Here is a 26,318-nt window from a genome sequence, read left to right on the forward strand (position 1 = left end):
ACTATAGCCTGCCAGGCTTCTCTGTCCATGGGGATTCTCCAGGCAAGAATACTGGAGTGGGTTGCCATGCCCTCCTCCAGGGGATCTTCTCAACCCAGGAATTGAACCCAGGTCTCCTGCATCGCAGGTGGATTCTTTACCGTCTGAGCCACCAAGGAAGCCCTTGTTTAATAATCATAGTTGTAATCAATCCAAATAAATTGAGATCATATGTTTATCTGTGGCTGTATGTGGCAATATTGAAAACTTAATCCTTTAGGTGTTTAAACTTTTGAAGTGGTGCATTTTAAAATTTAAATACATATTTTAAAATTTTAATCTAATAACAACTTACTTTTAATCATAGCAAAGCTAAATTGATGTTTAAAACTTTTGACTCAGCTCACTGGTTTAAGAAACAAGGTGTAAGAAATCTACCAAATAGGAGAAAATAACTTGCCTACTATTTACCTAGTCGCAGCAGTATTCAAAGACCATGACTTATAAACTTAATAGCTTCAGCTTGTTGAGTACAATAAGTAGCTTACAGCCTGAATGATCAACACAGTATAATTATAAAAAACCTGATCAATGCCTGCATGCTCCAAAGCTCCACGCTACAGGTTGAAGAGAAGAGTAACACCTGGTCCTGGGGGATTTTGAAGATGTTAAAGGGAAAAGATGACAAAAAGAAAAGTATACGAGAGAAACCTAAAGACTCTGAGTCAGACAATGATGAAGGTTCATCGTAAGAGTCAACCAACCACCAAATCCAGTGCACAATAACTACACTAATAATTTCATCAAATGCTACTAATATTTTATAACTGATAACCAAATTCTGACAGTCTTAAGAAATTTTAATGTGTTTTTCCATTAGCCATTCTAGTCTCATTTATTGTGTCACTTTTAAAGTCGTGCATTTACATAAAATCATCGTATACATCATTTTGTTTTCCATTCAAACATGCACACACACACACACACACACACACACATGCATGCACTCACCCTTCATTTAGTAGGACCTTTTTTTAAGCTGTAAATCACATCTAAAAGGTCAGAATTCCAGCACTACGTTTTATTATATAATATTTTATACTGATTATTCAAAATATACATTCTCTTTTAAAAGTTAATTTATAGAAAAAAAAGGACAAAATTTGGAATTTCTTTTCTCTAAGTACAGAATCTAAAGTCTTTGTAACTTTCACAATAATGATATATTAATTCCACTTGAAGTACGTTTGACCTATATTAAAATTCTTCTAAGTATCTTCAGTTTGTATAAATAAGACTAAAGCATACATTTTATCTTTCTATACAAAAATAATCCTTTAGCATAAGTTCCATGTGTATAAATTTGAAGGACCTTAAGTACACTCAAATTTTCATTGTTTTATATATGTTAATAGACTCACCACACTTTAACAGAAGTCTTTATAAGATAATTGACATAGAATTCCTAATTTTAAATCCTTTTGTGAGACACTAAAACAACACTCAATAAACGAGATACTTAAAATTGTAAGTAAACGTAGCAGATCTTCTCTTCATGTATCGTTACTCAAATGTAGTCCTCACTTAGAAATAAAAGCAAATATTTTTTTGCTCAATAACACACCAGCTAATTCTGATTTTAAATCACTTTTACTAATGACCTCTCACACTTTAGTGTAACTGTGCACCATTCTTCCAGTTATGTGTATATGTGTGTTTAAAGTTCAGAAAGTAATAAAAACAAAGGTCTTTTTCTGTTGCAACTAAAAGTCATCCAATCCTGATTTCAAATCACTTCTATTAATAAGTTCTCACTCTCTAGTTTCAGTGGATATTCCTCTCTTATTCACCTTTCTTCTGTTTGGGGATATATATGTACATATTATCAAACAATATTATGTCATACTATGATCTTCATATGACCATACAATATTATGGTCATATGAAGATTCCTGTGACTTTTGTTGTGACTCTACATTTCTATTCTTTGAGTCAAACAGTTTTTGTCCGGAGCTACACTGCAATGACTCCGAAATATTTAGACCATTTCATTTACTCTGGTATGATAATATGCTCAAACTTCATAGAACAAATTCAAAAACATTGGTCCAATGGCTGTGAGAAAAATAAACCAGTGGATGTCATGATTCTTTATTTGTTTGGCCAATACCAGAGTTCACAAAAAGTCTTGCTAAATTCCAAATTGATTGACAAAAACTTGGGACTCAGCAGAGAAATGGAGGATGAGAAAGGAATAATACTCAACAGATTAATTAGCCTTTATAAGCCTCAAGGCTGTTACTTATTCATGCCTTTCCTAAATAATTATGTTCTCATTTTCTTTCCAGTTTCCCTTCTCCTCCTAAACAAGTGGGTAAGTAATAAAAACTAATTGTGTTAATATATTTTATATCTCACTTCTTGCAGATAGGGTAGCAGAAGCAATTGCTTTAGTCATGCTATCTGAATTAAAGTCCTGACTCTGAAAATAATAAATTGTGTAACTTTGTCAAGTAACTGCACCTGGGATGGTCAGTTTCACAGTTTCTCAACAGTAAAATAGTGGGAAAAGGAAATTTTCAACTTTCAGTGATTTGTTCTTCCAGTCACAGGATCACTATGGAGAAAGGGACGAGTGAGTAGAGATGGGCCCCAACGATCCTCATGGATCCCACCCCAATTTAGTCAGAGTTTGATGTATTAGATTTCTGCAAAAAGATTTCTAAACACGTGCCACACTGTGAGCAACCAAGATCCTTCTGAATCTAAATTTCTATGATTTTTAAAAATGTATCATTTATATTGTCTTTGGAAATTTTTCCACTGCTAAATGTGAAATAGTTTTTTCTTGGTACAATTTTGATCATCTTATTTTTTACCCCTGCTGAGACTTAAAGGATTTTTCTTAAATTTTCTTTGAAAAAAATAAAATGTCTTGCAAGAATATTCAGAGGCTTTCAAAAGTTTATTTTAATTTATAAATAAATTGAAAAAGCAAACCAAACACAATCTATTCTTCCAGACTGTTTATCTGACTTTGTTTTCATCTAACAATTTGAAAATATGTAAGGCTGTAGCTCAAATTGATTAATAACTGATGATGAACTTACATCTTAACTTATAATTTTTAAAAAGTACTCAGGAAACTTAGCTCCACAAAGAGTAGGTATGCTACTGCTGCTGCTAAGTCACTTCAGTCGTGTCCGACTCTGTGTGACCCCATAGACGGCAGCCCACCAGGCCCCCTCATCCCTGGGATTCTCCAGGCAAGAACACTGGAATGGGTTGCCATTTCCTTCTCCAGTGCATGAAAGTGAAAAGTGAAAGTGAAGTCGCTCAGTCGTGTCCGACTCTTAGCGACCCCATAGACTGCAGCCTACCAGGCTCCTCCATCCATGGGATTTTCCAGGCAAGAGTGCTGGAGTGGGGTGCCATTGCCTTCTCCGAAGAGTAGGTATAAAATGGAACGAATGTGATCAATTAAGTAAAAAATGTGTTGCTCATTTTGATTTTCTTTTGTCTTTATTAATTATGTCTTAAGTGCATGTGCATGGAACAGTAATTTTTCCTCTTCTGAATATCAGTGATATGTCATTATTTTTTATATATTTATTCTAGATTGTTCAGGTAGCTGACCAAGTTTTTATACTGTGAAATTAGTTAATCTGAGTGGAAGGAAAATATGCACATATAAATACAGCATGTATATGTGTGTACATGTATACAGAAAAAGGGGGAGGGTTAAAGGAAATCAAATTCTTGCCACTATTAGAGAGCATTTTAAACTTTCTGTGCTAATCATTCCTTAAAACATTTGTACTCCTTTCAAGCCATCTCTTCAGCTTAATTTGCTGTGGGGCAACTTAATAGGTGCAGAAAGGAAGCAGCATTCCTCCTAACATTAATAAGAAGTCTAGAAGGAAGAAAAGTGTCTACATACTGGAAAAATCCTTGAGGCAGTTAAGGTCACAGTCACTTTTCCACCAATGCTGCTGCTACTGCTGCTAAGTCACTTTAGTCGTGTCCGACTCTGTGTGACCCCATAGACAGCAGCCCACCAGGCTCCCCCATCCCTGGGATTCTCCAGACAAGAACACTGGAGTGGGTTGCCATTTCCTTCTCCAATGCATGAAAGTGAAGAGTGAAAGTGAAGTCGCTCAGTTGTGTCTGACTTTTAGCGACCCCGTGGACTGCAGCCTACCAGGCTCCTCCGTCCATGGGATTTTCCAGGCAAGAGTACTGGAGTGGGGTGCCATCGCCTTCTCCAATACTGATTCTCAAAACGTTTGGGTATCCCAAGCACCTTTTATTTTCAGGTAGTGCCAGAGGTAATATTACTATAAGGGAAAAGTTAATGAAGAACAGATCAGTGAGTAAAAAAGAGTTATAGACAAATCGATAGATATGTAAATAGATACATAGGCAAAGACATAACCATATGAGTAAAATGATAGCTATTATCATAGCACCCCAAAGGTAAGTTTCTTGAGTGCTTTTTAAATATCTTTACCTGCTGCCGATGGCCAGAAATACTGACTTGTTTGTCAGCAATCAACTGATCCTGCCGTTCATCATACTTGTGGATCTTCAAATAATCTCAGTCACTACTTGAGGGTTTTTCCCTGATAACAGTAGTTATAATCATTGTCACTGTTGTTGCTGAGGGAATTTTAACACATGCATCAAGGAAGAGAAAAATCTTTCCCCTTTAAAGAACAGATGATGCATCCAGGAGAAATGTACAGAGACCTTGGGGAAAATTATTTTGTTGTCCTCAAAACAATCTTTATATTAAAAATATCACTGAATGCTCATATCGAAATGTCCACTAACAGTGTTTCACCATTTGCTCTTCTGTCTTTTGTTAGACATGGGAGATGAAGTTTATGACGATGTGGATGCCTCTGATTTCCCTCCTCCCCCAATAGAGATAAGGTAATTAAAATGCTCTCATTACAGTGAAGTAATGAAAATCAGACAGTTCAAGAACATTCAATTGGATAAAACCCCAATGGGGTGTGTTTGTACTGTGTGCCATCCTGTTGGCTCTGTTCTCCTCTCCCTGGTCCCAGCTCTGCCGTCTGCCAGGTTTGTGAATGGATGGATAGCCCAGGTCCTCCTCCTCTTTCTCTCTCTCCCCTCCCCCACTTCCCCTCCCCGATTCTCCAGTGGTCCTTCTGGTCCCCTGGTCATCCTCTGCCCTGTGACTCACCAATGTCTACGTTCATTTATTCTCTCATTCACTGGGAAAATATCTGAAAGCCTGATAGCAATTGATCTCACTAATTCATCCCCTCCCTTTCTTTTTACTTTTCCCCAACATTGTTTGTCTTGAAGACATTGCTTAATTTATATCTCAAATCCTAACCCACCTGCTTCAAACCTCCTCTGTCCTCAAGAAGATTGTTTTCTTTTTGTGAAAAAAAATGAGAGCAAGAATTGTATTTTGAAAGGACTCTTAAAAGTTATATCATACTTTTACAAAAGCATCAGATTCTCAAAGATTCCATTCAAACTAACTAACAACAACAAAAGCAGTCAACAGTGAATAGTGACATTCTTTAGTTTCCCTAAGCCTTCAATTTAATTTTAGACAAAAACTGTAAGAAAATCTAAAATCAGTTAATACTAGAGGAGTACCTTTTGAAAATTCTTCTGAAATAGAATGTAGTATGGTAGAATGCTTTCTTGTACTCCAGTATGTGAGATGATCTGATACATGCTAAAAGCAAGAATACCTTTAACTTTTTCAAGAAAAAAGAAAGATGAATAAAAAGATCTCAGAATTGATCAGTTAAAGGATGAAAGTAACATCAGTGGAATATAATAAGTGGTGTCTTCTGAGCTGTACTGGTAAAAAATGCATGCTGCTGCTGCTAAGTCGCGTCAGTCGTGTCCGACTCTGTGCGACCCCATAGACGGCAGCCCACCAGGCTCCACCGTCCCTGGGATTCTCCAGGCAAGAACACTGGAGTGGGTTGCCATTTCCTTCTCCAATGCATGAAAGTGAAAAGTGAAAGTGAAGTCACTCAGTCGTGTCCTACTCTTAGCGACCCTATGGACTGCAGCCTACCAGGCTCCTCCATCCATGGGATTCTCCAGGCAAGAGTACTGGAGTGGGGTGCCAAAAAAATGCATGAGTGAACTCTAAGTAAATATTTATTTTTTACCAACATTATTAAACTAATTTTATGGAACAAGATGCAGTGCCAAGATCAAAGAAACTGAGGGGGAAATATGTTATTTATATATGAAGATCAAGTTCTACAGGCAAAACACACCAGAAATGTGAAAGGAGAATCATTCTCCTTTGTTAGTGCTCTGTGAAAAGAAAATCTAATAGTCTTCCCCATAAGGAAGTCACTTCTATCCCTGACAGTTTTAAATGCATTTTTGTGTTTAATATTACTGTAGAAATGCCACCACATTCCACTAAATAGCTCTCTAGGAACCCAGAGTCATCCATTGGCCCTTTTTTTTAAACAAAATAAGCCCCAGCTGATTCAACATTATGCAATATGGACTATTTTCTTTCCCATTGCTTGTTTTCAGAGTTAAAGACAATTGTGTATTCTCTAAAATAGCATTGCATTTTTAAAAATAAATTTCAATAAATTATCTTCAACGAGAATTTGTGGGGCCTTTTTAACATTCATGTGTGTTCTGATTGCTCCAGTGTACTTATCTGGGCCAGGGATTCCATCACTGCCCAGGACACCAGCAGACAGAAGATTGTATTGTTCAGTTGCTCAGTTGGGTCCGACTCTTTCCTACCCTGTGGACTGTAGCCCACCAGGTTCCTCTGTCCATGGAATTTCCCTTGCAAGAATACTGGAATGGGTTGCCATTTCCTTCTCCAAGGGATCTTTCCAACACAAGGATGGAATCTGTGTCTCCTGCATTAGCAGGCAGATGTTTTACTACTGAGCCACCAGGGAAGCCTGCAGACAGAAGGCACTGAGGGACAGTGCAGAACTTAGGGCAGGGCAGTGTATACTAATTCACTTCCCAGTGAATAAACTCAATTTTAAGATTGAAAAATTAAGACTCAAATATTTTAAATAGCTCAGTTACAAACAAAGCTTTATCTTAGGTAATCAAAATAAAAATTAATATCAGTGTTTAAAACTGTCATTATTCACAAATATTCTGCTTTTTAAAATTCCTTTCTACAGAGATTCACAGCCTTTTCCTAACAACCATATTTAATCCTGGGGAATGGTTCACAACCTTGGTTGCAGATTAAATCACCTGGGAGCTTTTAAAATATGTGTGTCAGTACCTGGACCTCACTCAAACTAATTAATTAGAATTTTTAATTAATTTAATGTAATTAAAATTTCTGGGATTTAGACAAGGGCAGTGGTATCTTTAAAAAACTTTCCAGGTGATCTATTTGTGACCAGGCTGGAGAATCACTGCCTTAAACCAGTTCACTTCTCTTATAGTAATTGACTCTAGTTGGTATCATGAGATACAACCCTGGCTTCATTTTAAGTAGATATAAAAAAATTAATATATAGATAAATTTTTAAGCCATGAAAATCAGTCTTTCAAAAAGTGTTCTTTGGAGGGGAATTCCCTCATGGTCTAGAGGTTAAGATTTAGCACTTTCAGTGCTGGGGCACGGATTCAATCCATGGTCAGGGAACTGAGATCCTGCAAGCTGCATGGTGTGGTCAAATTTTTTTTTTAATATTCCTTTTTTAAAAAGTTTTTTCTATGACATTAGCCAAACCACTTGATTATCTAGGAAGGGTTGAAAATATAGGGGATTCAAGAATAGGTTGGATCATCTGAAATTGCTGATATGTAACAATGTAACTATACTTTGGTCATTTTATATTGTTCACCATGATAATCTCAAGCTTCCATTTTAACTCAGCCTGTACTCTCTTGAAGAATATTCTACATTAAGAAAAGTCATCATTTATCACAGTGAATGTACTAGATTTCTAAGAAAAATAATGAATTGAAAATGAAATTTAACAGAAATGTAATGCTATGAATTCTCCATTATACACTATTCTTTTTATGTTTTGAAACTAAATGCTGTTTTATGTATGTTCTGCCATCCTAGTCAAGGAGCCAAGACCAAAGCTGAAGAAAAAGACCCTAAGAAGCTAAAAAAGCAAGAAAAAGAAGAAAAAGACTTCAGGAAAAAATTTAAAGTATGTTACATTTAAATATCATACAAAGTTCAAAGCCCTAATGAAAAAACTGATGATTTTCTGTGTAATTATCAATATCACAGTTATCCGTCACAACACCTTTATTTTCTACAAACTTTGTTTTAGATTTAGATTTATTCCTATAAGAAATTAAGCAAACTCTTGTACGTGCCCAATATACATACTGTGGTAATCACCTAAATTTAGCTGTCCTTTGAAACTCAATAAGAAAGTAAGCTAAAAATAGAATGATTAAAAATGATGTGATATATATAGAGATATGAAATATTATTCAATCGTGAAAAACAAGGAAATCCTGCCGTTTTGACAATGTGGATGGACCTCAAGAGTGTTATGCTAAGTAAATTGTCAGACAAGAGGCAGAGACAAATACTTTATGATATCATTTATATGGAGAATCTAAAAAAACCAAACCCACAGAAACCAAGAGTAAAGTGGTGGTTACCAGAGGTGGAGAGCAGGGGGAGCTGTTTGTCAAAGGGTACGAATGTTCAGTTATAAGATGAATAAGTTTAGGGATCTAGTTACAGCATGGTGATTATAGTCAGCATTACTGTATTACATACTTGAAAATTCCTAAGAGAGTACATCTTAAGTGTTCTCACTACAAAGAAGAAATGGTAATTATGTAAAGTGATCAAACCAATAGAATTGAAGTTTTGATCGTAATCATTTTGCAGAAAATGAGTGTGACAAGTCAACGCATGTACATCTTAAATTTTTTAATTTTAAAAATAATTATTATATTAGGTTGGTGAGGTTGCAAGTGATTTTTCTCCAAAAAAGTTTTCTTTAATCTTCTTATGTTATCTTTTGAAAAAATAATAAGGAACTAGTTTTTTTAACAAAATTTGAAATTTTGCTGGAATTTTTAACAAAATTTCTTAATAAGTCTGTCAATAAGTGAATTACTTTAATAATACACATCAATCAATAATAAATGTTTTCCCTTATTTTTCTAGTATGATGGTGAAATTAGAGTCCTCTATTCCACCAAAGTTGCACCCTCCTTATCTTCTAAAAAGTGGGGCAACAGAGATCTACAAATAAAGCCTGGAGAATCCCTGGAAGTTATACAAAACACAGATGATACAAAAGTTCTCTGCAGGAATGAAGAAGGAAAATGTAAGTCATTACTTACTCTTCAAAAATATGATGCTGTAGCATTTAACAACTAAACAAGTTTTAGTGATCACTCTAAACTCTTTTTGCTCCATGCTTTGTAAATTCTGGAAAATTCACATTAAGAAACTGGAGATCTTGCTAGGCTGGAATCACTGTATTTCATTTTAATTTTTTTCATTTCCCACCTGCTATATTTGGCACTGAGTTGCAAAGATAATGCCAAATTAGTGTTTCTGGAAATATGGTCCCACAGACCCCCAGCATCAGAAAACTCTGCGAATATCACAGTTGCAATACCCTAGCCCAACATTTGACTTGCTAAGTCATGAGCTCTGGGGGTCAGACAGAGATTGTAAGTCTTCCCTAGTTTGTTCTTATGTACACTCAAGTGAGAATCACTGTGCTAAAGAATTGAGCGATTCTTGCTCTGGTCTGGTTTTAAAATTATATCTCATATGTCACACCTAGCATTTCCAGTTTTCCTACCTTGCAAATTCACTTGTTTTCATTTCCTGTTTGGCACATTTACTATAACCTACTCTTCCAAATAAACACAAGACAGTCCTTTCCTCTCTGACAGCTACTTAAGCTGACAGATGGAAATGTTTTTGTCCAATTTTAAAAGGTAGCTTATTTCATTTAAAGTCCAGGGAAGAGTAAGTCAAAATTATGTTGTCCTATATTTAAAACTGAATAGCCAGACTGGCTGTCCCATATCAGCCCAGTAAGTCTGCACGGAAAACTCTGAGTTCAATTTTAATGACAGGAAGGTGACTCAGGGACAGGAACCAAAATGGATCTTTTAAGAATAAAACACAGTGACTCAAGGGTGGGGAAAATGGATCTAAAATTTTATGGACAAGGTGTGGTTGGCTGTAAAAGGGAAAAATGGAATGTGGGTACAAAGGATAACAGGCAGGGGTATGTAATGTTAAGACTAGAAAGTCACAGGAGATAATTTGAAGACAAAGCTGCAGGAGACAAAGAATACCCCCATTCAATCCAGGATTTGTGAACACACACCCTAAGGAATAGTCTTAAATGCGGATAACTGCATGCTTTAAATGGCTGCCAAAATATTTTTTAAATGCTCAATATTTTTAAATTATTAAAGTTATGATGAATATACCAAATCGAATATTTTCCAGGATGATTATGACAACATGAGGAAATGCTTATGATCCATTAGTAACAGAAATAAGAAGCCTGCTTAATAAAGGATGGGAATTCTTTACAGCCATGTTTTAAAAATATGTAAATGAAACTAAAATGCTAATAATGGCTGATTAAGGTGATGGAAGGGGCTGCTTACCAGGTGATGCTAGAGGTAAAGAACCCACTTGCCAATGCAGGAGACATAAGAGACGCTGGTTCAATCCCTGGGTCAGGAAGATCTCCTGGAGGAGGGCATGGCAACCCACTGCAGTGTTCTTACTTGGAGAATCCCGTGGACAGAGGAGCCTGGCAGGCTACAGTTTATAGGGTCACAGCAAGTCGGACAAAACTGAAGCGAATGAGCATCCACACACGCGCAGGGTGATGGGCCCAAGTGATAGTTTTTTTCCCTCTGCTTTTCCAATTATGTCTCATTTTTCACGACAGACAATTGTTCTAATGCTTGTTATATGGACCCTTCTCCAGAGAACAAATTTCAGGCTTATTTTGACCTGCTGTCCGGAGATTCCTGTCCTTAACAACAGATCCCATCTAGAGCAATGCTCCTAGATTTAAAAGTACATGCACTTCACAGAGATCTTGTTAGAAATGTAGACTTTAATTTAGTAGATCTGAGGTGAGGAGTTTTCCCAAGGTCTCACGTAATTCATGCTGCTAGTCCACAGAACAGACTCTGAGTAACAGGATGTAAATGACCTCAGCAACAAACATGTATAGATACAGATGGGCAGACGTAGATTCAGCATCAAGAACAGAAATTTGGAGCAGACTCCTATCTAGGAATCAACAGACCTTAAACAGGAGAAAAAGCAGCAGCCATGCAGGGCTAATTTGTAATCTGCTGTCATTTTCTATTTGGACATCAATCATTCTAAATACTACTATGAATACCAGAGGGCTCCCATCCTCTTAAGAATGTATCATCTGTTAAAAATGAGAAGTGAAAACATTACATGATAAAATCAAGCTTTCCTTGTTACTTTTATCTTTTTCTTTTTTTCCTGGTGTAGGACCAATGCAGTTTGCAGTTCCCAAGCTCATGAATAACTAATTCAGTTCTTTGGTGGTTTGGGGTTCATCTCAAACAGAATGAAAATCATCTTATTATATCTTGTGTACTAGTTGTTTTTTATTTAAAAACTTTCTTTGGCCTGGACTTTGTCTTAGTTTGGCCTCCCCAGCTGGAAGGTGAGTCTGGGAAACTCCCATCGGCAAGTGGCAGAGTAGCCTGGGAAGAGAAGGCAGCTAACAAAACCTTGTTATCAAAAAGAGGTATCACTTGGGTAGGTGCAGCTTGCACGCTCAGTTGCTTCAGTCGTGTCCAACTCTTTGCGACCCTGTAGACTGTAGCCTGCCAGGCTCCTCTGTCCATGAGATTCTTCCAGCAAGAATACTGGATTGGGTTGCCATGCCCTCTTCCAGGGATCTTCCTGGCCCAGGGATTGAACCCACATCTCTTATTTCTGCATTGGCAGGCTCAAGCAACAGTGTTATCCCATCTGGTGGGAAACAAATAGGGGTATTTATACATCAACTCCTGTCCATCAGGAATTGAAGCCTACCCCTGGACATGTGGCCAGTCATTCAGGACACTGAGAAAGCAGACAAGGAAAGTTCTGGAAGCTAGAAAAAAAAAAAGTCATCAGTAAATAAATAGAAAATGCAATTACTATCAGTTGCAAGTCGAACCACAAAGCCCTGAAATCATGAGGGTAAAAGTATATGGGAGGGCCATCAAAAGCATCTTCAATTGCATTATTCCACAATTCAATGATCAGATTTATTTCATTTCCCTTTTATTTCCCCAAATCTCTTATCTTTCTTAATTTTTCCAAAATTGCTCCTTATTCTTTCCCTGAACTGAATCCTTGACGTTCTTAATTTTCTTAATTTCTGATCCATTCCTCAAACATCACTATAGGATTTGGGACAGTTGCTGTGTGGATTTAACCCTCCCTCACTGGATTATTCCAATAACCTTTCAAAAGATATGTGTCCCTTACCATTACTCTCAGCCATTCCACTCACCACACTGTTACCCGAATATTATTTTTTTAAAAACATGAAGTCTTTAGGGTTAGTATATAAAATCCTTTATGATCTAGCCTTCCCCTCTTCAACTATTTCCCATCTGCAGCTGATACTTCAGAAATACAGACTACTGACTTGTCATTCCCTGAGTAAATTGTGCTATTTCGCCCTTCTATACTATTTTATTCTATTTGGAATGCCCATAAATTATCTATTAAAAACAAACCAGTTGTCATCTAAAATTGGAAGCACACTCACTCCCTCCTCCCTGACACAATGAATCTCTCCCTTGTTCCACCATACCACTACTGTTACTGCTGCAATTGTCCTTATTGCTTTAACAACATATTACTCTTATTAAACTCTGAGTTTGAGAGTAACTTCAATGAAATGTTCTCAACATTGTATTGCCAACGCATTCTACACTGCCTGATACCTTGTTTGGGACTCGCTGAATTGAGTATAAGAATTTAGAGACTGCAATTGTTTAACCAGATGAAAATCTGACATACTGACATTTGTGGGAAGAAGTCTGTTGAATAGTTTAACTTGTTTTAAGACACAAGTTCTCTTGTGTGATTCCGTTCACTTATTGTGTATCATTTGAGAAGCTCTAAATCTTTCCGTTCCTTTTTCTACATGTAATTAGCAGTAATAGCATTTGCAATCCAGCACCATGGTGATCCTAACATTTTCCTTACTTTCTATTCGTTTTTAATCTGGGAAAAAAAAAAAAAGACAGAGAGAGAGAAAACCATAGTTTACTTAAACATAATTTGTAATGATAGAAATCCAAGGCTAAAGCATGAACAGTAATCCCTTCTCACTGTGGAGTAGAGTACAAGCCACTTTTACTGGCATTAGCACATTTGAAAAAGTCTCAGCCACAGACTTGTAGAAGAGCATATTGTAGAGGCATTGAGATCTTAAATATATATTTGATGGCACGTTCCCAAATGTTTAGAATTTCTTGATAATATTTGTGCATTTTCCTCAAGTCAATGTCTCATAAACTGTGAGTTTTCCCACCTCCTGTCACAAGAGAAAATTTTCCTACAAAAATGTGTGGAATGAGACATGAAGTATTTGTGGTCAAAATGTTCTCCATTTCCTTTGGGCATCAAAGGAAGGGGAATTTTAAAGGTACTTTGAATGTCCCTAATCCAATTGATCATTTCTTTGCTTTGGTAATTTTGTTTTTCATTTTAAAACAACACATGCTAACTGAAGAAAAAATTTTTTATTCAGAAATTTAATAATTCATCTGATTTGAAACCCTAAAACTAAGTAGGGAGAGAAAAAGAGAGGAAAGAGAACATTTCTAATATACTAGGATAATAATTTATATTTAGTATTATATACTGCATTTCATTTTTAATTTCTATTCCACTATGAGCATTTTCTTTGAAGTTGGACGTTGTTTCACTTGCCTGGGTAAAAGTATACAATGTGACTTTATTGTTTTTAAACTGCATGAGGCCAAATTGAGTACATTTAACTTTATTTCTGGGCTTGCTTACAACAAATGAAATGATAAGGAAATAATACAATTCATCATTTTTACTGAGTAAAAAATTTGAAAATATTAGAACAACAATCTCTTTCATTTTATTCCAAAGACGGCTTTGCATATCCTTGGTAATTTTATATTCACAACGCCCTTCGGAAAGGTCAGTCATTAGTTCTAGGACACATCTGCCCTGTACCAAGTAATCGTTAAAGGAAGAAATTAACTGGCGTGTATAGGGGTGGGTGTGACTTCCTTAACTAGGTCTGCTGCTGCTGCTAAGTCGCTTCAGTCGTGTCCAACTCTGTGCGACCCCATAGACGGCAGCCCATCAGGCTCCCCCGTCCCTGGGATTCTCCAGGCAAGAACACTGGAGTGGGTTGCCATTTCCTTCTCCAATGCATGAAAGTGAAAGTGAAGTCGCTCAGTTGTGTCCAACTCTTGGCGACCCCATGGACCACAGCCTACCAGGCTCCTCCATCCATGGGATTTTCCAGGCAAGAGTACTGGAGTGGGGTGCCATTGCCTTCTCTGTAACTAGCTCTACCCCACCACATATTTCAAAGCATTTGCTTCAAGCCACTGTGTTCTATGTTCTGCTCTATGAATGTGAAGTTTCCAAATAATAATCTCATATGATATATGAGACTCCCTGGTGTGCCAGTGTCCATCATATTAAAGAGCTAACTAAACACAGCAGCTCCTCTGCATGTTTCAGAACTACGGTGAGTTTTTCTGTTTATTTCATTTGTTTGTATTTTTCATTAATGTTCCCTATGATGGTTGTACGTGGAACATATGAGCAAAGAGAACATTTTCTACCACAAACAAAAATTTGTTTCTAGGAACTATAATGGAGAGATTGTATAAAAATTCATGGTAAGACACTTGTTTTGACACTGTCGGGAATCATGCTTCTAATATAATGAAGTTTTAGCAGAGATTTTTAAAGGTACTAGATAGCAAAACCTAAGCTGTATTAAAAGTTGTTCACCCTGTAGAAATGCTATTTAATGTTGATTTTATAGTTAATGAGCCCCAAATGATCACATCATTTCAGGGAACTAAAATAGAGCCGCGCAGGACCAACCCTGCTCCAACCTCTTAATATGTTTGCTCTCAAATAATGTTCCCAATCATTGATGTTTGTGTTTCTAACAACTACAAAAACAGCAACAACATTAGTGCTTTCCTCAAAAGGAAATGTGGTTAGAACTCTTGAACAGACAAGATATAGGAGAAAATGTAATAGAGGTTTGAGAAGCTAAGAAAATATATTTTTTATAATTAATTTTGTGAGATTAGGTAATTAAACTGCATTATGAGTTATTAACTTTGATCACTGAAAGGACTCTTTTACACCTAATTACAGATAGTGTTTTATCCATGTTGACACAATTTTAGCATAATTGAGTTTTTAAAAAATAGATGTCCATAGTGGTGGTGGTGTAGTCACCAAGCCATGTCTGACTCTCGCAACCCCATGGACTATAGCCTGCCAGGCTCCTCTAGCACTGGAAAATAAAAACCTTTAATTTCCAAAATGAGGATTATATTCTTTATTTTGGATTTAGTTTCTTTTGACCTTCTAAATGTTTTTTACAAATGACAATAAATATATTTGATGCCAGAATAATTCCAGTCTTTGGCACTATTTTCTTATTTCTTATATATTTCTCTAATTGTCTACATTCTAATTTTAGTTCAGATACTTTACAAAGCCCAGACAACTAACAAAGAGATTGACTTCATCATTGAAGGCTTCAGTCGTTATTTTTAAATTATTAATTTAAACATGAATATTATGGGAACACTTAACTTGTATTGTTTTATTTTCCAATTTGTTTTAAGAGAAAATTAAAAATGAAAACATAACCATTAATTTTAACTAACGAAAAAATAAAGTTTATGACTCTCACTGTCTGTAGAAATGGTTCACACTTTATGTTAGCCCTAGGCACAGGTACAGGTAAAGACAGATTTCCACTATTGGAACCCTGATACAAAATCTGCAGTTTGTTTTAAAAGTCTGTTATTTGCAGAGTTTCTCTTTTGAGAGACACACAGAGAATTGAATTTGTTAAAGATGAGCTTATCCCCCTTTAAAAATCATGCTAAATGCATGATGTCCAACCTTAAATTTTTTTAAGTTTGTTAATGTGAAACGAAAGAACTATGGAATCAAAGGCAACCCAAGGATCATAGATATTAATTTTAGATGACCTTTATATTAACTTTTCCCACATCTGCTTTAATTGAAATAAAATGGAAGATATAACGTGGTCTAATTTTTTAATATTCCAAGAAAAATATTACTTTAGTCTGTTTTTATCATTTTGACACATGCTTCATTACCTCTATGCTACAGCAATTCAGAGATAACTTTGATTCTTTATTTTTCAAATATGACTCATAAAATAAGATAAAAAATTTGATAAAAATTTTTATCAAAAAGTGGTGAATCTCTTGACAGAATATTTGGTGGAGTATTTTTACCCTGGGATATGTCAAGGGAAAGTTTGTTTCCTTAAATTTTAATGTACAATTTCAGTTATATGATTATACTTAAAATTTTTGCATGTTAAGTCAGTGGCAATATGATATTAATATGTTTAAGTAAGTTTATTAACATTGGTATTAATTTTCATTTACAAACTTTCTGCTTTGTCATTTTTTACACATTTACTCTGATTTAGAACCCAAAACCAGATCTGAGGTGGAGCAAAACCAATAAATTGACTCAGTGAAAGAAATTATTTAGATGCTGATTGGCAAAACTATAAACGGTACTAATGGTAAGCATGCAATAGTGACCAGGTGCTAACACAAAACTAACAGCTATAAAGGTTAGTACATTAATTAGATGTCAGCAGACACTTTCTTGTGAAAAATAGTCCATATTTTTTCTTAGGAGTATTTTGCTCAAGAGGGGCAAAAATAAAGTGGAAAAAAATAATTTGCTTTCCTGTATCAAATGTCTATTTTCTATTTAACAGAGGAATCACTGGAATCTCTGATATCTGCTCTTCTAATAATTATTTGTTCCATGAAAGATGAAAATACAAACATTGACATTCTGTCAAGCGGCAAAAGCAGTAGTGGAAGATCTTTCACGCTGATTATAAGAGAGCTGTTTTGAAACTTTTTCGAATGCACACTCCCCCAAGTAACCACTAGACTGTGGATCTGAAAGGGGAGTAGAATATAATTCTGACTGTACAGTGTAAAAAAAAAATTGAAAAGTTAAGTCTTAGACCTGGAGATATTTAAAATCCCTACCCATGACCTGGGCTTCCCTTGTGGTTCAGCTGATAAAAGAATCTACCTGCAATGCAGGAGACCCTGGTTTGGTTCCTGGGTTGGGAAGATCCAACCCAGAGGATGGCATGCAACCCACTCCAGTATTCTTGCACGGAGAATCCCCATGGACAGAGGAGCCTGGCAGGCTACAGTCCATGGGGTCGCAAAGAGTCAGACATGACTGAATGACTAAGCACACACCCCCGTGACCTACTCTTGTAACTGGAGAAATTATGCTTAACAAATTCTTAAAATTGTGCCACATGGGTAACACCTTGAAGAAATAGATTAAACTGTGAAAGAAGCTTGGGCTACAACATACAGTAGCTTAGAAAAGAAAATATTGGTTTTTAATTTAAGGGAGAAGGAAGAAATATTGTAAATGGCGGAAAACAGGAGAGAGAGAAAAAAGAAAGAGAACAGTGGACACACAAAAATGAGTCATATTTGGAGATAGATATAATTACTCAATATATTATATGATATTTAATTATTAAATGCTATTTCAATTTATTTAAAAATAGTAGAGGCTTTTAAAGTTTATATTGTTAATAAAATATGTTTTCTTTTTCTTTCTTAGATGGTTATGTCCTTCGGAGCTACTTGGTGGACAAGTAAGCCTATTTTCTGCTCCTACTATACTTTCAAAAAGAATGATATTCTTTTCTTTAGGAAGGATTCCTAATATCATTTAAATAACATAATCTACTAAACTATCATAAACAAATTTTAAAACAATACTCTGTACTAATGTCAATATGGTAGTATCCATAATGAAGTCAGTTTTAAGTATCACTCTTTTAAATCTAAAAGAGGAGCCCTTCTCATTCATGGTTATACCATTGCTGGTTTTATATATTCATTGGAGACAGACATAGCAAACATTGGATATAGGTCAAAAGTGCGAGCACTTTCATTAATACTTTGCTTTTCACTAGCTATTAATGTAGTTGAGGGACTTCCCTGGCGGTCCAGTGGTTAAGATTTCACCTTCCGATGCAGGGGGTATCGGTTTGATCCCTGATCAGGGAGCTAAGATTCCACATGCCTCACAGCCAAAAAAAAAAAAAAAAACATAAAAAAACAAAACAAAACAAAAATGCAGTTGATTGGATTGATCAGAGATCAATAGCTTCTGCAGAGTAGGTACAAATATCACCTGCTAACAGCTTATAGTTTGGCTCCTAATTGAGGGCTTTTCTTTACTCACGCCATGCATCATAGAATATTAAGTTGCCTTTTTTGGAAGCATGCCAAAAAGAAAAGATAGAGGTCAATGATTCTTCTATTTTTATGAATAGGACATTGTCATGGTCTGGTACTAGTGCTAATAGAGTCACACTCCCCTCTCCCTCCCCCCCACCAATGTTATAAGATTCTGTCCCAAGTAAACCGGTGTAAGAAACAAGCTCCATTATCACAGTAGATCATATACCAATCTGGAGATTTACAGAATTCGGCATAATTAAGAAATCAAGGAGGATTCACAAACTGTATCCATAAACAACCTGACACCATCAGAAAGAGACAACTGAAGGTTAAGTGCTCTGTCAGCAAACTAGGAAAGAATCAAGAGAAAAATAATCATAACACTTTTGTTTTCTTCAGAGCATTAATCACAGTAGTAGGCATTGGACTTTTTAATGGGCTTTACTCTATGAAAGATAAAAATTTCAAGGAGAGAATGTGTGACAAATAATGGGATCACATCTTCATCAGTGATTATTACAGGATGATTTAGAAAGAATTCAGAAAATGTACTCTCTAAGTAATTATTGCTTTACCATCTATTGAGGTGAACAGTTAATAAACGTTTATTGAATGAACGGTAGAAAAAATCTGTCCTCTTTGCATTTGTATCAAATTTCCATTAGCCAAATCCTTCCTCAATCTCAGAAAAAGGATTCAAACAGAAGACAGAGGGAACTCACGGCATCTGCCATGGTTAGCAGCAATTTGAAAAGCCTGTTGCTTCTAAATGCACAAAGGTAGTGCAGGAACCAAGAGTAGGTCTGGACTAAGTGACAAACCCACCTCACATTTCTGCACTTCAAAACCGTGTCCTCCATTTCAAGGTTCTATTAATATTTATAATTCTATTTTAATTACTTGCGTGTCATTGTCTCCTCCATTACCTTATAAGCTTCTAGAAACAAAGGCTGTGTCTTATAAATCTCCTGGTACATAGGAGGGACTCAGTGTGTGTGTGGAATAGAATATGTCACAAAGATTCAGGATCAGATAAAACCTAAAATGTGTAAAAGTCACTAACTATTATTAGGGATGCTGCCTATAACCACAAACATTTTTTTAAATTATGTAACATAAGAATCACCTATGAACCATATCCTGGCTGCTTATTTTGTAACCAATACTTATATATTTTTTAATTAATATGTACAAATTATAATTAGAAACATTGTAAAAATGATACACCCATTTCCTATGCCAAATATTTTTGTATTTCCTTCAACACTTGAAGTTCACATGAAAGTAGTATACATCCGATGTTAACAAACATAAAGAATTCATCAGAGTTTTAGATGAGGGCCCCCAGAGTACTGTGCTTTGATTTTTCAGTTTGTTCGGTTCAACAAACATTTCTTAACCAAGGACAGATATATGCTAGGCTTATAGTTCAACTGAAAGATGAATAAGGCATGGTCTGTGTTGTTGGGGCATGTTTTCACTATTCTGTATGTCTGTGATATAGAATAAGTTTGTGTGTGTGCGTGTGTGTTTAAGAACGAAACAGAAGATTAGATTAAGTCAATAAAAGAAGATGCAGATGTATATGAAATTTCTTCCCATTTATAAATGTATAACACATAATACTCATCATCATAATACTTCTCATCCTTAAATGCCTTGTATCACATGAAATAGTGTTATTAAACTTTTAACCTAATGTTATTTTAATATTAAGAAGATTATTTCATTAAAGTAAAATTTATTTTCTACTTAACAGTGATGGAGAGATTTATGATGATATTGCTGATGGTAAGTCTCATGTGGCCCTCACCACAGGGAAGAATGGTGAATTTACTGTTCTTACAAATACTGGAAATAGCTTACTGGATTAATAAGAGCCTTCCAACCTGATCAGAATTTGAATTATCTGAAAATGTTAGGAAATGTAAATACCTTGGTATAATGAAAAAAAAAAACTTATTTTTGTAAATGACTGGAAATCAAGAGAAAATCTCTTCTTTATTTCCTTTGAAAAATAAAAGAATAAAAATATTTAGTGAATCTTTCATTATACCATGAATCTTAATAAGGATTGCTTTTACCCACAAAAAATATTTGTGCTTGGACAGTAAATAGGTACATATTTCATAACATGTATTACTCGTTAGTATTATCTAAGCATTGAACACTTCTAAATTACGATCTAAAAATTTAATCTCACCTGAAATGAAGCATAGTGTAATGTTCCTTTTAGTCTCCTTTTAAATGTAAGATTCTTACTGATGCCTAGTATTTTCAGCCTCATCCAGAATTACTTTCAAAAAGTATATTTAATAAAGTTTCAGATTAAATAATCCTGAGTCTCATTTTGGTAGAGAATAGATTTGTCCAGAAACTTTGTTTGGAAAAGTATACTAAGCAATGAGTGTTAAATAAACATATGGCCTTCCATTTAACTACTTTTTCATAAAGTGAGCCAATTCTACTTTTTCTTAATCCTCAACCAGGACAGTATGAATCATTTACATTTCCAATGTATGAACACTTAGAGAATATGCATTTTGTGTAACTAATTTAAATTTGTTTTCTTCTTTCAGGTTGCATCTATGACAATGACTAGCTCTCAGTTTTGGTCCTTCTGCTATGTTCATTTGACATCAATGTGAAGTCTGGGTTTTAATTGGCTTGTCTTATCGAGTATCATAGAAAATGAATGCACAAAGCTACTTAGTACTTTTGTCAAAAAATTCCAATTACTTTCATACATCTTGAAATTTTGGACTTGGAAAGCGATAGCTCTGCCTAATCAACGTCTTAGAAGACTGTATTTATAAGATGTAAGAAATATTAAAAACCCAGTTCTGCCTCAGCTACAATGAAGGCACTTCTTTTAGTCCATTAAAAGACAACTCTTCCTAAAAAATCACTTGAGAAGAAATGACTGTGTTGTCTAAAGAAATATAAAGAACAACAAAAAATATAAGGAAGGAAATTTTTAGACTTTTCCTAAGAGGGAAAACTATTGTTTGTACTTCTAATGATCATATCTTATATTCTCCATTCAAATTACCTAGCTTTTAAAAGGCAGGGCTGTCTCCTCTCTTATTGGTGGGTTAAATGTTTTTAAAAATGATAGTAGTAGTGGAACTTTTGTATAAAGTTTGTCTCCATTTGTCAATTGTGAATATGTTTTAATTATTTGATGAGAATGTATGCAATTCCTATACACACCTAAGATTAAAACGGTGGAAGAGTCTAAAATGTTTTCTTTTTGTAGAACTGTACGCTAACAGTATAATTCTGTTTAAAGTTCTATTGTAACTAGAGTGGATATGAATGAAGACTACCCTAAAATTATGAAGAATGAAGTTTGAAAGTAACTAGCCTTTAATGCACCTCTTTGCTATGAAGGCTCTTTTAAAGGTTTTGTTTTTCAATTACCTCCATGGAAAAAACTTTAAACCACTTTACTGGAAAGTTAGCCAATAGAGGGGATACAAATTAATAAATCTTAGCGTTTGGGCTGGGGTGTTTCATATTAGTACGTACTCAACCAAAGACAACCCCAAAACAAAATGTGAATCATTTGGGTTCCAAATGCTAAGAACACTAAACATGACACAAACTGAAGAGACCTAACACCCAAGAAAAAAGTATATTAGGAAACTTTTTCAACTTCAACCCACTCCAGTATTCCTGCCTAGAAAATCCCGTAGACAGAGGAGCCTGGCAGGCTCCAGCCCATGGGGTCACAAAAGAGTCAGACAGGACTTAGTGACTAAACAAACAACATATGAATTGAGCAAATCCTAATGCTGGCTCTGCTATTAATGAACCTTGATGTGATATTGGATAAATTATTAATCCTCCTCCTATTAATAGTTATCTCATTTGCAAATTTCAAGATTGGACTAAGTCAGTTTTTCCCAATGTTTTCACTATCAGTTAACTTCTATAATCCTCCTCTGCCCTAGCCCTGTGCTTTAGAAGCTTTTCCTGATTTTTAAAACTCGGTGATGAAATAATGATTAATGTATTACCCATGTTTTAATATTTCAAAGGCCCACCCATTGGAGATTCTGAAGAGTAGCCCCTCTGAATTAAAATAATTCCAAGTAATTGTAAAGGAATTCAAAGTCTTCATATGGGTTAAGTGGGGTTTCTATTAGGCACTTTGAAATGTAAAAATAGATCATCAACTACTATCATTCCATGTATACATTCTGGGAGTCTGAGGCTCCCAGATTAGAAGACACTGATCTTAAAAGACTGCTTCCAATTATGGAATATTTTGATGTCTAATTTTTGTTAGAGGGAGACAGTATTTGCTCATGTGATGAATTTACTTTAAAATCAGATAAAATTACATCATCCAAATGTGGTTTTTGATTGTTAAATCAGGTAACAAATATACAGAATACACTGACAGTATGTTTCCAGTAATTTTTTCTTCTGATTGAGAATAGTATAAACTCAAGACAAAGTCAGTTTTAAAAATGCTAAATTATATCAGGAGAATCTTTTAGAATTTTGGTTCATATACAAAGAAACAGATACATGCCTGTGAAAGATTTATGTAATAGGTAATTGCCTTCATATAAAGGAAATATCTGAAGTATTAATTTTAATATACTAAATATCATTTCTGTTTTGGTTTTACCTGAGGAATTTTGTCATGTGAGAAGAGTGACAAATAAATAATACCTTCACAGATAACTTTGCCTCCTACTTATCGAGCCATCAAGGCTAGCAGGCTTTCTGTCCCATAACTTGAATAAGACTGTGTTTGAGCCCATTCTTACCTCTTTTGGCTTTGGCCTCAGAGGATGGGATACCTCAAGTTCAAACCAAACCTTCCACCACTGATGTCCCTGATATCCACCTCCTGTTTTGTGATAGAAATTGAGATAACCAAGTGCAAAAGCTTCGAATATCCTACAAGGTGAAGCCTTGGTCCATATCCAGACACTAACCCAGAAAATAAGATGTCACCACTCAGAGTCAAAGCCACAACCTGTTATCTCACGTTTTCCTGCCTTCTCTGGAGTCTTCTTTCACAATTATTTCATTCTCAACCTCCCTGTCTCACTTCTTCCCCATCCCTCTTTCCCTCCTACATTTCCTCTTTTCTATCTTTTTCTCCCAATATGCAAATTCCCTCCTTTAGGCTTACAGACATACTCAAGTCTTTCCTGCTTGAAAAACAGGAAATCTTGCCTACCATCCAAATACCCCTCTAACTACAGTCTGTTCTATCTTCTTTTCCTCACCTTGTTGTCTTTCAGTGGTATGGTATATGGAATTCCCTGGTGGTCTAGTGGTTAGGTCTCTATGCTTCCATGTTTGGGGCCTGGGTTCTGCCCCTGGTCAAGAAAGAAAGACCCTCACATGAGATGTGGCCTCCCCCCCAAAAAAAGTAGATTATGTGTGGCAGCCAGGAAAATGTGCCTCATGGACCTCCAACCACAGAGAGCTTAATTAACCAAAGGCCCCAGTCCTGCCAATGCCAGCCTTCCGACAGACTGCTCCTATGTACCCAGCAATTGACTGTGGCAGGCGTGTTCCTGAAAGATACAAAACCCCCCAGCAGCCTGGCTAACCCTTCCTTACCATCACGGCACTCTGAGATGCTTTGCCCCAGCCATCTCTTCCTCCTCCCTTTCTGGGTTCAGACTTGCCTTGCTCCCTGTTGATTCCTCCAGCCTTCCCTGCCTTCCTCCCATTTCCTCTGACACATGTATTTGCCCCTCCCTGCTCTCCCATATTACTGCATTTTTCACTCCATCTTGGTGTTTGCTTTCCAGAAGACCTGCACTGACCACCGTAGCACTGGAGAGTTTGTAAAAATACACATCCTCCTCAGATCAACTGAATCAGAATATCTGGTGAAGAAATGTTTCAATCAATTTTCTTTAACTGAAGTATACTTGATTTACAATGTTGTGTTAGTTTCAGATGTACTGCAAAGTGATTCAGTTATACATATATATAATCTGTTATTAAATTATTATTTGATAATTATTATAAAACAGTTGGTACAATCCCCTGTGCAATACAATATATTCTTGTTGGTTTCAATCAATTTTTTATTGACTCTAAATATGAATTTAATGTGAAGCCCTGGCCCCTATTTACCCTCTATTACATTCTCAAGTTATATTCAATCTTCGACTTATCGCAGTCTGGTCTCTGCTACAATTACTCTCAAGTCAAGGGTCTGTGGATATCCCACAAGTATCTCTAACTCATGTGACTCAAAACTGAACTCATCCTCTTTTCCCTTTTCAACTGATGATTCCTCCTACAGGTTCTATTTCCATGACAAATCAATCATCCATTCACTCAAGCTCAAAACCCAAAAGTTTCTCTGCTTCTGCTCCTTCACTTTTCATGTCCAATGACTCATCATTAAGCAGAACTTCTCAAAAGATCTGTCTTACTTGTTTTATACTCCTATACCTGGGTTGAGAAGATTCCCTGAAACAGGAAATAGCAACCCAACCCAGTATTCTTGCCTGGGAAATCCCATGAACAGAAGAGCCTGGCAGGATACAGTCCATGGGGTAACAAAAGAGTCGGACATGACTTAGCAACTAAACAACACCAACAAATTTGGAAGTAACATTGAAACACTCAAGATTTAACACAATAAATACAAATAATATAATAATAAATAAACCCAATGTCTCAACACAAATAATATAATAATAAATAAATCTAATGTCTCAACCAGGTCCAGTTCCTACATCTGAGTTTCAGGTTACAGGGTGGGCATCTTTTTTTATTTGGTATCTCGTGCTGCGATTCATGGGGTCGCAAAGAGTCGGACACGACTGAGCGACTGAACTGAACTGAACTGAACTGAAAACACCTAGGGAGGTAGTCATCCTGGTTTTTATAATAGAAGCATCTATTTTCTTTTGCCCTCAATCTTTCCCAGCATCTAGTCTTTCCAATGAGTCAGCTCTTCAAGTGGCCGAAGTATTGGAGCTTCAGCATCAGTTCTTCCAATGAATATTTAGGGTTAATTTCCTTTAGGATTGACTGGTTTGATCTCCTTGAGTCCAAAGGACTCTCAAGAGTTTTCTCTAGCACCACAATTCAAAAGCATCAATTCTTTGGTGCTCACCTTTCTTTAGGATTCCCTGGTAGCTCAGAGGGTAAAGCGTCTGCCTGTAATGCAGGAGACCTGGGTTCGATCTCTGGGTCAGAAAGATCCCCTGGAGAAGGAAATGGCAACCCACTTCAGTACTCTTGCCTGGAAAATCCCATGGACAGAAAAACTTGGTAGACTACAGTCCATGGGATCACAAAGAGTTGGACACGACTGAGCAATTTAACTTCACTTTCAGTTTCTTTAGGATGAGGCATAATATGAGATGGTTAGATAGCATCACCTACTCAATGAACATGAATTTGAGCAAACTCCAGGAGATAGTGGAGGACAGAGAAGCCTGGTATGCTGCAGTCTATGGGGTCACAAAGAGTGGGACATGACTTAGCAACTGAACAACAAGTCTATTTTCCAATTCAGTGACAGTTTTCACTCTATTTAACTAAGGAAAATATTAGGCTCTGTGTATGGTCTCCTAGAGTAGGCTAGGGCATAGTCACAGTCTTCAGCTTTAACTGCAAATTTGGCAAAATAATGAATGTGCAACAGGTACCTCTCATCTTTGGGAGGTTTTCCACATGAAACAATTCCTCTGTAAGTGTCTTCACAACTTATTGAATTAGAAGAGTTTTCCAAATGTCAAAAAGGGGCTTTCCTGATGGTCCAGTGGTTCAGACTCTGCATTGCAATGCAGCAGACAAGG

General features: G+C 36.0%; 1 protein-coding gene across 4 annotated transcripts in view; it reads left to right on the forward strand.

Annotated features, from left to right (window-relative positions):
- FYB1 (FYN binding protein 1) overlaps positions 1 to 23,217 on the forward strand; it is a 181,338-nt gene extending 158,121 nt beyond the window's left edge. For 3 of the 4 annotated variants that reach the window (XM_027520102.1, XM_027520103.1, XM_027520105.1), the window contains exons 12-19: positions 590 to 727; positions 2,328 to 2,353; positions 4,848 to 4,914; positions 8,060 to 8,150; positions 9,134 to 9,296; positions 17,891 to 17,924; positions 20,279 to 20,310; positions 21,099 to 23,217. In XM_027520102.1, coding sequence (XP_027375903.1) covers positions 590 to 727; positions 2,328 to 2,353; positions 4,848 to 4,914; positions 8,060 to 8,150; positions 9,134 to 9,296; positions 17,891 to 17,924; positions 20,279 to 20,310; positions 21,099 to 21,121 — 574 coding nt within the window. In that variant the 3' untranslated portion in view covers positions 21,122 to 23,217. The remainder of the gene's footprint in view (positions 1 to 589; positions 728 to 2,327; positions 2,354 to 4,847; positions 4,915 to 8,059; positions 8,151 to 9,133; positions 9,297 to 17,890; positions 17,925 to 20,278; positions 20,311 to 21,098) is intronic. The other variant, XM_027520104.1, reaches the window with a different exon arrangement.
- Positions 23,218 to 26,318: the final 3,101 nt, after the last annotated feature.

Source organism: Bos indicus x Bos taurus, chromosome 20 (genome assembly GCF_003369695.1).
Source record: "Bos indicus x Bos taurus breed Angus x Brahman F1 hybrid chromosome 20, Bos_hybrid_MaternalHap_v2.0, whole genome shotgun sequence".
NCBI lineage: Eukaryota > Metazoa > Chordata > Mammalia > Artiodactyla > Bovidae > Bos > Bos indicus x Bos taurus.